Below are 12,500 nucleotides of genomic sequence, written 5' to 3'. Positions count from 1 at the left end.
TTATAAGCATAACTGTAATGGCGATTTTGTTTTTTTGCGTTCGGAGTCGAAATCGCATCATTCCCCTTCGTTGTGTCAGTGCATTGGTTCCACTGAGCAACAGGTTTTTTTTTCAAAGATCATTGTGTCATGATCTCACCTGTAGCACCTGTAGAACACGAAAAGTGGCACCAGAGTCCCATCTGTCACGTCATCTTCCCGTCCTTTAACGCCCGCTTCTCCGTAAAGCCTTGCACGGGCGGAGTTCAGGCGGCCGGACGAAGGAGTAAAAGAAAGTAAACGTGTATCTGTATGAAGTTGTTGCTGTCGTTGAAGCGGGGAGCTTGTGACCTGAGGGCATAGTTGCACTGTATACGTGTTCGGTGCAGTGTACAGTGTGTTTGGGGATTAAACACTCCTTACAGCTCACGGCTTGTAGTCCAGCGTCTCCTTTGATTGACAAATCCCCTGCACTTTAGCACACTCGGAACAAGAGAATTCAGGACTGTCCGAATGAGCTCCCTCATCGCGGGTGTCCGGAGGCTTGGTATCTGTACGGGGAGATATGGGAAGAATGCAGATGGATGTTTTTCTGTCTTCAAGCCTTGGGTTGCATGTCACTGTGTCACTGCTTGCATGTGTCGTGTAACTCTTAACGGCAATATTTGATGAGTGTGTTTATTAATTGATTTCTCTCTCTCCCTCTCATTCTCAGATCATCACACAGCATGTTTACGAACTCCTAGAGAAGGACTGCAACATGACTAAAAAAATTCTCCCAGTAAGTAATGTAACAGTTTTTTAAGAGCCAGCATTTTTCATTTTTGATTTATGCTTTTGAAGATTAAAGTGTGTATTAATGAGGAAATTAATGTAAATACGCTTGCTTCTGTGCCAGATTACGGTAGTCTGTGTCTTCTGAAAATGAGGATGCGGGAATATATTTATCTTTTTTCTTCCCCTCCCCGGCGCTTTCGCATTGTGAAAGTCGCCCGTCAACAAATTAAACGTATTGTGGCATGTCATTTAAAAATAAGAAAAGCTTAATCCTTAATCCGTTTTGCATTTAAATGCGTCTCCTCAAAGAGGTGCTTTATTCGCTGTCAGGAGTTGTGAGTTATTCACCACCGCAGACACTGTTCTGGTGAGGGAGCTTGTTTTTGTACTGGGAAGAAGAGTGTAATGTCTTTTAAGGTGCGATCATTTTTCAAAGCGAGCTGCTTGTGACGCCGTTAGTTCTCTTGCCCTGTTAGCGTGCGGCGTGTTAGCCCTGTAACCGTTTGCATTAATCACACGCCCGGTGAGGCAGGCTCCTTCAGGCCGTGTGGATTGTGCGCTGGCGTTTTATTTTCGGGTGTGTGCAGTTCCCGGCCCGTTGGCAGGGTGGGCCCTTCCACCTGCTCCTGGCCAAACTTCTGACCGTCTCCTCTGCGGAGATTAACGGGGCTTTAAGTAAACAAGGCCTTGTTTCTCTTTTCTTGGCGCCTCATTGTTCATGCAGATTAGGGAGGAAACCACCCAGGGTTTTATGGACAGTGCGTGACCACTCCCGGATTCAGGGTGAAGAGAATCAGAGTGCATTTCCCAGCCTCGAGTGCCCAGCCCGAATGAGCGCTTCACACAGGCAGGCAGACAGACAGACAGACAGACGGACGCCCATTTGAGTGTCTGAACGATGATCTCAGCTGATTGTTAGCGCCCTTTTCTCCCGCCTCGTTTCCTGGAACAACGTGTTTCTGCTCCTTCTATATTTTCAGCATAAACTGGAATAAATAAATAAAAAGGTTAAAGTTACCACTGTAAGGTTTGCATTTATCGAGACCAGGGCTTTTGTTTCATATCTGATTTGCCCCACTTCATTCGACCAATAAACAGCTGAATGAGATCTCTAGCTGTTGAATGAGGTGTGCTTGTTAACACTGGAGTGAAAACCTACAGGATGGTAGATCTCCAGGAAACGGGGTTGGGCAGAAAAATCAACTTTTAAAATGAAAGATGATTTTGATGACCATGTGTGAAGATGAGTTTGATGGCCTTCTCTACCTCCGCCCTCTCCAGGTGGATGCGACGGACGACGAGCCGAAGAGCTTCATCTACCTGAGCGAGGACGCCCTGACCAACCAGGACCGGCTGCTGGTGCTGGTCCAGGGCAGCGGGGTGGTCCGGGCGGGGCAGTGGGCCCGAAGGCTCATCATCAACGAGGACATGAACAGCGGCTCGCAGATCCCCTTCATCACCCACGCCATGAAGGTAGGAGCAGCTTCCGCTTTCTGGGGAGGGGGGTGGGGAGGGGGGTGTTCCTGTTGTCTTGGGTGTCCTCCCATCCTCCAGCCGTCTCCTCCTCCTGTCTGATAGCCTGGGACATGTTTTTGGAGTATTGGGACACGCCCCTAACCTCCTCACCTGCCGTCACTGGCTCCCCGACATCCTACGTGTCTCAATGGTGTGCTTTTCTCTGCATCTGAGTCCTGTTTCTCCAGTTTACGGGTACTTTTTTAGCGAGTGTATCCACACCTGGTTACTGTTACTGTTCCTGTTTATGGAGACTGCCTTAGGGTGTATCTAGACCTGGTGACTGTTTATGCTGACCATTTTAGAAAGTGTATATATGACTTGTTACTCCAGTTTATGGGGACTGTTTTAGATGCTGGATTCAGGCCTGGTTGCAGATTACAGGGACTGTTTTAGCAAGTGTACCCTGGCCTGGTTACTGTAGTTTGCAGGGACTGTTTTTTGCTAGTGTACCCTGGCCTGGTTACTGCAGTTTGCAGGGACTGTTTTCGCGAGTGTACCCTGGCCTGGTTACTGCAGTTTGCAGGGACTGTTTTAGCGAGTGTATCCCGGCCTGGTTACTGCAGTTTGCAGGGACTGTTTTAGCGAGTGCATCCAGCTGTCTGAGTGGATATTGTCAGCAGGAACGCGAGGCTAAATGCGAGAAGTGGCCCTGGATGAGCGACCCTGTAAACAGGTAAACAGTGTAATGTACATGTCAGTGCTGGTTAGCGTTAGCACCGTTAGCGAGCGCATCGCCCTGCAGGGTCTCTCTCCACCCGTGGGTTGTAGCGGCTAACAGGGGGAGGCCTGTCTGATTGGGGAGCTTGTTTGTCACTTGCCAGTTGGGGGTGGGTAGCAGCGAGCGCGTCGGTTGAGTTGTCGACGGCGACGGTGGAGCGGCTCCTGTCTGGGGGCGGCGTTTGAAACCCCCGAATCGTGTTTGACAGGGCGGAGACGCGGCGCCCCCGATGCCTGGCTCCGGGCTGACAGGGCAGGGCTCGGGGAGAGTGACGGGTTCCGTGGCGGGCGCTCTCTGCCGCGCGTCGCATCCCTCGCCACGTCGGTGGTAATGGGACCGCGGTGCGGTGGGGGCCCCCCGAAAATCTGCCGTCTTTCACCGCGTTACCGCTGTGTGTGGGAGTGGCAGGCGACCCAATAAAGATCGATGAAAATGTGAACGTCTGCTGTTTGGCCAATGGGTTCAGAAGGACTTGTGTCCATGAATGGGACTTTGGTCATTTGGCCTGGTCGTGGACATTGACCTGCCGCCTGACAAGCTCACACACGGATACTCTCTCTCTCTCCCTCCCTCCCTCCCTCTCTCTCTTCACTCTTTTTCTCTGTGTATCTTCCTTATTTCTCTCTCTCTCTCTCTTCCCCTCCCTCCCTCTCTCTTTCCCTTTCTCTCTCTGCCGTGTGCTGACGGCGGTTCCATGGCATTAGCCTCGCTCTTTGCTTTTGGGGGTTACTACTGTAGGCACTCCATGTGAAGGCACCTGGATGCTTTTTTAATCACCTGTCTAGTTTACTAGCAGCTGTCAGGAGCTGTTCGCTCCCTGCTCCCGTTGCTATGACAAGTTTGGGAGTTTCTATATGTGTACAGATGTCACAGTGTGTACATGTGTGAGTGTTTGTCAATAGGCGTGGGAGAGTGTGTGACAGCCATGACGCTCATTGACACACAGCAGCTACAAGGTGTAAGACATCCCTGACATTTAAACGAACAGTTTGGGCCCCTTTGTTATACGTTTAACTGTGGTCATCTTTGTGGTGTTACCTAGTGTAGAGGTGTGTGTGTGATGTTTGTGTGTCATCGTGCGCGTGTGTGTGTTTGTATGTGTGTGCGCCCGTGCATTTGCGTGTGTTTTTTGTGTGTGTGTGCGCGCACGCGTGTGTATGTGTGTGTATGTGTGTCTGTCTGTCTGTGTGTGTGTATGTGTGTCTGTCTGTCTGTCTGTCTGTCTGTCTGTCTGTCTGTCTGTCTGTGTGTGTGTGTGTGTGTGTGTGTGTGTGTGTGTGTGTGTGCATGCATGTCTCTCTTTCTCTCTCTCACTCTCATAGCTTGGGGTCAGGCCCCAGGTCTGAGGGATAATGCTGCAGGAAGCCTGCTTATTACAGCTAGAATTCCCACAGAATTCCCAAAGCATTCCTTCAGCATTCCCTCATCATTCCCCCATTAAAACTCCTGGACCATGTGCAGTACCCACAGAATTCACTGCAGTATCCTCTGGTTTTAGGGTAAGAGCAATATTTAGGCTATTCAGTATTAAGCATTATTGCTTTTTTTGTAGTGCAGCTGGAAAAAGTTTTTTTTTTCTTTGTGAAACACTTTTGCGCAATATTTGTTTGTTGTGATAACTATAATTACCTTATATACAGTATATACACTCACTGAGCACTTTATTTGGAACTCATGAACACCTACTTATTCATGCGAGTATTGTGTGAAAAAACATCCAGTGAGCAGCATCTCTGAACACACAACACATCACAACTCTTAAGTGGTTAGGCTACAGCAGCATAAGACTTAAGTATAGAAAATAAGTCATTAATACCTAATAAAGTGGTCACTGAGTGTACATGCATATAGTGTAATCACATTATGTGTACATTGTTATTATGTATTATTAGCATTAGAGGCAGTATAAAAATGTAATATCATACGGGCCCTCTCTTCTCTATCAAGTTGTTTTTATCCACATCTTTGCGGTCGTTTGTCATCTGGAGTATTGCAGCCTAAATAATTTCATCGGTCAGCGCTCAAATCGGCTTACGGATCTCCCCGGCCCTCCATCGGAATTTCATAACCGCGCGGCCGTCACTCTCCCCGTCGCCACGGAGACGGCGGAGCACGGCGTCAGCGGCGGGGTTTCATTACACGGCCGGGGCGGCGGTGACAGCCCGGGCTCCGCGAGCTGCAAAGGCCTGTGGGTACGCCATTTATCATCGTACAGGAGAAACACAATCTCTAAAGCGCATTAGCGCCGCCCGCGCTGTTAGCGCCATCGCAGCCCAACACCGCGTCCCCTGTTGTCTTGCTCTTGATTTTGAACAGTCTCTTTTTCTTGACTTTTGACAACTTATTCTTTCTTCTCCTTACAACTCACTGCAGCCCTGCGTGTGATGGGTTCATGAGCAGAAGGCTGTTCCATCAGTATGTGTGAAGTGTACCCACTTTTTGAGTCATTTTCAATGTTTAGTTTGCTACAGTGCAACAAAATGTCTGTCTTAACAAGCGTTTTTAGTCGTGAAATAAGACTTGATCTTTTTTTTTCTCTGAATTACAAAATATTAGAAATTAGATTTAAAGTCTAAATATAAGTACTAAAATACTTGTTGAGAATGACTTATTTTTCGTTTTTTTGAGGTGAATTCCGCATGGCTATCAGGAAGTGTAGTTTTAGCCAGTGTCGTGTGGGGGCCTCTGGGTGTTGTAGTCCAGGCTTGCTGTAGTGTAGTCTGAAGGTGGATGGTCTGAACGGCCTGTCCTCACGGTAACCAGCTCCATGTTCTTACGCTCTGTTCTCTCAGCGGAGAGGAGCCCTCGCCTCACAGACCCAGCTGCCCCGGGTCACCGGCCCCGGCCACGACTGGGATGAATCTGGAGCGGCAGCGTTATTATTAAGAAAAGGAGTGATGGAGTGAGTGTGAGAGAGGAGAGGAGGGATGGAGGGAGAGAGACGGGGGCCTGCCTCTGACGGGAAGAGTGGTGTGGGAGACTTTCATCTCTCGGTCAGGGGTGCTTGTGCGGACGGCGGGCCAAAAGATCAACGGTGCTTCAGAAAGACGTTCCCCTCCTCCTTCTCCTCTCCTCTCACTTTGCGCAGCAGATGTGTGTGCGGTGAGAAGGCTCCGTTTTAAACCCTCACAGCCAGCGTTTAAACCTGGGACCATCGAGTCATGCTGCTCCAGGCCAAGAACTGCTGCTTTTCCCCCCTCCCTTTACCAGGGAGTCAGGTGTGAAGACGGTCACAAATCAGCGGCAGTAATCGTTTGGTTAATTACCCAGGAGACATGAAAACCAGGGTTGGATTTGGATTGAAGGGCCAGATTTATGGTCCTTAGTTTAAACCCTTTATGCTCAAACTTATGGTATTACCTCTAATAAATGCCACCCCTAAATACATATAGACCAGGTTTTGAAATATTTTAATTCCGGCACATAATTCAGAGTACATTTACTTTTACATTTTAGTCATTTGGCAGACGCTTTTAATCCAAAGCGACTTACAAGTGCATAGGTTCTACCATAAGTCAGAGCATCACATCCAGAAACTAGCAAAATACACAGGAAAGAAACTAGCAAAAAACTAGCAAAATACACAGAGTAATATTGTAAGTTTAATCCTTGTATGAATTAATTTACGGTAATTATTAATATAATTGCCACCCAAACATAGATGGCACACTAATAATGTTTTTTTAATCTAATAAGTAGCATATGGTAATACCATAGTCAATAAATGTATTCTTGTAAAAGCATCATATGACTTCTAGGATAACCACAGTATCTTGCTGAGAGTGTGTACAGACGTGTTGTGTGCAGATTAAAGCAGGAAAGAAGGCTCCGTACGTAGACGGGGTGGCAAAGGCAGGCCAAGATGGCCGCCCCTGAAAGAGCGGTGGACTGAGGAACCGTAATGAGAGGAGTTTTGAAGTGACACGTACAGACCGTGTGGATTCTCTCTTTAAATCTGATCTCTCTCTTAGCAGTTGGCCTTCAATATCGGCTGAGAAAGGCAATAAAAATAGGTTAGGTATGTGTTAGGAGCCGGGCTGTCAGCGGCTCCGAGGCAGGCCTCTATATTTAACACCATTGTGGGCTGGATGGGCGCAGTGTGTTCGCGGAGCTCTGACACTTTCTCCGTAAACAGAAGATTAACCGAGGCCTCCTCTCCCGTCCCGCGGATGGCGGGCTGGTTGGGCGTCTCCGTATTTGGACCTGTCGGTGCGGAGACGAGCCGGAGAAGCCGGGGGAACGGGGGGCTAAGCGGGCAGTCGTCACGCGTTTAGCGCGCGCCGCAGAAACGCTGCCGGTCGGGAAGTCGCTCAAAGTCTCCGTTTGAAAGGAGAAGCTCCGCGGGACGGTCTGCGGAGCGTCGGCTGGGTGGAGCGGCTCGGGGGTCTGGGGGGAGCTCACTCACTCCCCCTGCTGGGCTGGAGGATGCAGAACGCTCCCCACTGATCCACTGTTACGCCCTGGGCCTCCCAGCCCCCAACACCTGTCCCACCCCACCCTGCGAGAAAGAAAATAAAGTATTAAAAATGTCATTAAATAAATATATTAAAACAGCAAGTCTGCGGCGAATGGCCGTAGCGATCGTAGCGCCAACGGTTTCCTGGCGCGGGCCTGCTCGGCTGAAGAGAAGGTGCCGGAACTCTCTGATAAAGACGGGAAGTTTCCCGGGTTGGAGTTTGCGGACGAGAGAGACGTCCTCTCGCTCAAGCTAATGCGCGTGATTTCTGTTTAAGGTTATTTAGGTGCCCCCCCCCCCTCCCCCCCTCTCTCTCCCCGCCTGCCTGCGGCAGCGAGCCAGGAATCGCTGAAATCCCAGAGTCCTCAGCAAACTGACAGCAGACTGGAGCGGCAGGCAGCCCCCCGTGCCAGCGGAGAGAGGGAGCGAGGGAGCGAGGGAGAGAGAGAGAGAGACGACCGGATGACAGCTCCACTGTGGGGAGAGATGGGGCCGTTAATGACAGCTTATTCCTTCATGATTTCAGCTCCTGACAGCAGACAGGTCCGCTTGCTGCATCATGGCAGCTGTATCATTACCTTCTGGCCCTGTCAGGGAGGGAGGGAGGGAGGGAGAGAGGGAGGGAGGGAGGGAGGGAGAGAGAGGGAGGGAGGGAGGGAAGGGGGGAGAGAGAGGGGGAGAGAGGGGGAGAGGAGGAGAGGAGGAGAGGAGGAGAGGAGGAGAGGGGGAGTGAGGGAGAGAGGGAGAGAGTGTGTAAGTGAGTGAGTGAGTGAGTGAAGGAGGGAGGGAGGGAGGGGGGGGAGAGAGAGGGAAAGAGAGGGAGGGAGGGGGAGAGAGAGAGGGAGGGAGGGGAGAGAGAGAGAGAGAGAGAGAGAGAGAGAGAGAGAGAGAGAGAGAGAGAGGGGTAGAGGGGGAGTGAGTGAGTGAGTGAGGGGGAAGGAAGGAAGGAGAGAGGGGAAATGTGAAGAGAGAGAGAGGGAGGAAGAGAGGGAGTGAGGTAGAGTATAAGTTAGTGAGTGAGTGAGGGAGAGAGAGAGATGGTGAGAGAGGGAGAGAGGGAGGGAGGGAGAAAGAGAGAGAGAGAGAGAGGGAAGGAAGGAAGGAGAGAGGGGAAATGTGAAGAGGAGAGAGGGAGATAGAGAGAGCTGTAGTGATGATAGTCCATGGATTGCAATTATCTTACGGAGTTTTCAGCACGGCAGCCAATAGAAGTTCATATTCACTGGGCCGATGTCTGAGAGGAATGGATACTATCTGCAGCCTCACGCACTGGTATGAAGGAGAACATGCCAGAAGCGAATTACAGTGAAGCACCCCCCTACACACACGCACACACACACGCACACACACACACACACGCACACACACATGCACACAACGACACGCACACGCACACCACACACACACACACACACACACACACACACACACACACACACACACAGACACACACACAGACACACACACAGACATGCACACAAACACACACACACACACACACACACACACGCATGCACTTCCCTCATGCTACCTGTTTTTTTCTCCCTACGTCAAATTGATTGCTTGCTCTGAGCATCTTGTTTTAGCGGGCTGTTGCTTCTTTGACATTGACCCAGCCGAAATTTGGCGTGGAGGAGGGGGTACACGGCGGCACAGACGTGAGCAGAGAGGGAGAGTGCTCTCCTTCCCTCTCGCTCCCTCTCTCTCTCTCTCCCTCTCTCTCACTCTCTCCCTCCCTCTCTTTCCCTCTCTCTCTTCCTCTCTCTCTCTCCCTCGCTCTCTCCCTCACTCTCTCCCTCCCTCCCTCTCTCTCTCCCTCCCCCTCTTTCTAACTCTTTCTCTCCCTTCTCTATCTGTCTCTCGCACCCTTTCTCTCTCTCTCCTCCTCTCTTTCTCTCTGTCTCTCCTCCTCTGCCTCTCTCTCTTTCTCTCCCTCTCTCTCTTTCTCTCCTCCTCTCCCTCTCTCTCTATTTTGTTCATCCTCCTCCAGCTTTGTATCTTTTTTCCTGTTTGTATTTAGCTGTTGCTGCCCCCCCCCCCCCCCCCAGCACCCCTGGCCAAACCCTTCACCCCTGTCTCCTCATGCCAGGGGACGGGGGGGGGGGGGGACGAGACAAAACAGCACACGGAAACCAAGCAACTGCATTACATTAAAAATAACGTCTTTAATAAAAAATAAGATCCATATTTCTCCCCCCCAGCCCGGCTCCCCGCTCTTGTTAGTGGGTTAGGGGCGGCTCAGGAGGCTCGCGGGGGGACGGAGGGGGGAGAGAGAGGGGGTGTGGTGTTTTGAAAAGTGTGTCGAAAGCCTTGGGGTTTGTGTCTGCCCAGAATTTCAATAGGCCTCTGAAAGGGCCCGGGCCGGGGCTGAACTGAAACACGCGAGTCTTCTTTAATTTCTGTCATGTTGCGCTTTTTTCCACCAGATTGATGTCTTCTTCAAAATCTCTCCTCCTCTCCCTCGCATTGTGGTACTGTATACCCAACCCCCTACCCCCCTACCCCCCCCCCCTCGCCCACGATCCTCCCTTCAGCTCCCAGCCCTGATCTCCCCGACTTTACCCTCCTCTCTCTCCAGAAAAATATTGGTTGAAGTGCGGGGAGATTGTGTGGATCACAGTCTGGTGTGTGCGCTTGTGTGGCTATTGAAGAGGGCGACGGGCTTTGCTGGGGTTTGGGGGCTTGTGTTTGAAGGGGGCTAAAGGCGTGAGGTGGTGTGTGGGGTGCGTGTGGGGTGGGGAAGGGGGTCTTTGGGGGGTCTGAGACGGCCTTGCGTTGGCGGTCCGGCGCCGGGGCGAACATCTCTGGGTAGAAGCCGTAGGATTTCCCGCGGTGGAAATCGATGCGCCCGGCGCTTTCAAAGAGACGAGACTCGGCGACTTGCTCTGGGGTTAAAGTTTTTAAATGGCCTCCTCGGGGAGGGTGGCTGTCAATAAAACGCAATAATTACCCGGCAAGGCCCGGGAAGCCTGCGCTCCGATGGGCTAAATTAAAAATTGATCAGTTAGGGAGAAAACAACATTATTTGGCAGTCGTATTCGGTGTTCTGATGTCATTGTTTGGAATCTCATCAGTTGCCCTTGTTTTGTCTTGGCGAGCGGTGGGCCCACACGCCTCCTCTGGAGTTATCTGCATATTAACCCTTTGAGGTGTGAGGTCACAAATAGCGTTTGGAATGTTCTTAACTGAACATTCTAATGCTGATGTCACAGTCACTACTGGTGACTGAAAGCAGTGGAGTTCTAGAACATTCCAAAAAAAACCTATTCCAGTTTTGCATTTCATCCATGATGGCCGCCGGATGCTCTAGAAAATATCGTGTTCAGTCAAATATACTGGCAAAACCATATATTCTACTGATGCCATTCATTCTTAAAAATAAGTGTACTATAATAATATAAATTATAATCACATTGTGCTTTACATGTTTAGAAATGGCTCAGCTAGAAAGCAACTGAAATGTATTTCAGAGATGGAGGATATGAAACGTGCTGATAATGTGCGATGGCAAATGCACTGTGTATCGCCCTCTCTCTGGTCCGTCTCCTAACGCCGTCGCGTTAGGACTTCAGACCAGAAGAAGAAAAGAAAAAAGAAGCGGGGGAGGGTAAACTTTTGATCTAAATTTCGAGACATGATTAGGGATCACGCATTTATTAGCCAAAGTGTTGATAATTGGATTTTTTTTTTTTTTTCTGTGAAATTAACAAATTATATCATCAAAAAGGCTGCCTGTGAGGTATGCATGAGGTCGTTTGCAGCTGCGGGCAGTGAGCAGTCCCTGCGGGACGTGCTTGTTTAGTTTCTCTTCCACGCTGCCTCGGGCGCTGTGCGGTGCTTTCCCGCTCGCTCTCTCCCTGGGACGTCTCTCCCAGGCTCGGAGAAGCACCTCCGACATAACCAACGGGGCTGCGTGTTCGTTATCACCCGCCTGGTGCCACCGCCTTCACCCGGCCCCGATAAGCCAATATAAATAAATTCATGTCCAGAATAGACGTAAAATGGACTAGGTCACGCAGCGTTAGGTTTAAAACTTATTTTAGCGCGTGAGCTGGATTCGGTTCTCTCTGACCGTGCGTGTTCTTTTTAGGAATGTTGAAGCGTTCTAAATTCTAGGGTTTCTTCAGCCTAAAAAAAGCTCTTGTGTCCCGAGTCTTTGGAGAAATTGAGGCTGAAGTGTTTTCAGATGAGCGTTGCGCATTAGGGCCCGCTGGGGTTTGCGTGGTGCGTGGTTCTGCCGTGAGGCTGCAGATCACACCGTGCGTGACGAACGGACCGGGACCAGCAAACAGTGACGTTCACCTGCGTGGTCTCCAGAGGTCAATTGGAACTTATTCATTCAATTCTGAATTTAACAGGGGTGAAGTTAAAACAATTTGGGGGGGGGGGGAAGTGTGTGAGTGTGTGGGTGTGTACTTGTGTGCATGTTTGTGTGTGTGTGTGCATGTATGGTTGTGTAGTGAGACTGGTTTCATAACCACTGCAGGAAGCCAGGAAGCTTTTATGCTCCAATGGAGATGTTAGCATATTGAACAGTTCAGAGAATTTTGATAATTAAATGGTTCTTGTGATTGAGAAGACTTTGTGCAATCCAGTTCATTTGCATTTAGTTTGTTGGTGCCGATGTTCAAGTTTGGTAATTGTTAACTTACTTTCAACGTTAATAAAAATAAAAATAAAAAAGCAAGATATTCATGTGACAGGAACCTGAAATCTCGTCATCTCGTTCAGTTTATTTCGCTAAACGGTCACTTTCATACGGTTGATGTGCACATCCTAGAGCGAGGCGCCTGATTTTGCGGAGAACTCTTCTCTTCTTCTTTTTCCTTCCTTCTTCCAGATTTATGCCGCATCGTTAGCTTGTGGCGTTCTCGCGCTAATGTGTCTGTGGTGAATACACACCTCCCATCTAACCTCCATTTTTACACGAGTTCCATAGACACCACGCAGTGAAGCAGTGAACTTACGGCTGAAGTTTTTATATTGTGTAAAATTGAGTTGTAACTTGATGGAACATGCACTTCACCCACTCAACAAGGCGGTCCTAGGTTC

General features: G+C 49.8%; 1 protein-coding gene across 1 annotated transcript in view; it reads left to right on the top strand.

The window, feature by feature from the left end:
- arb2a (ARB2 cotranscriptional regulator A) overlaps positions 1-12,500 on the top strand; it is a 166,794-nt gene that overhangs the window by 15,565 nt on the left and 138,729 nt on the right. Inside the window, exons 5-6 of the mRNA XM_061261336.1 lie at positions 695-760; positions 2,038-2,229. Coding sequence (XP_061117320.1) covers positions 695-760; positions 2,038-2,229 — 258 coding nt within the window. The remainder of the gene's footprint in view (positions 1-694; positions 761-2,037; positions 2,230-12,500) is intronic.

This window comes from Conger conger, chromosome 11 (genome assembly GCF_963514075.1).
Source record: "Conger conger chromosome 11, fConCon1.1, whole genome shotgun sequence".
In the NCBI taxonomy this organism is placed as follows: domain Eukaryota; kingdom Metazoa; phylum Chordata; class Actinopteri; order Anguilliformes; family Congridae; genus Conger; species Conger conger.
This window is presented reverse-complemented; position numbering and strand designations above follow the sequence as displayed.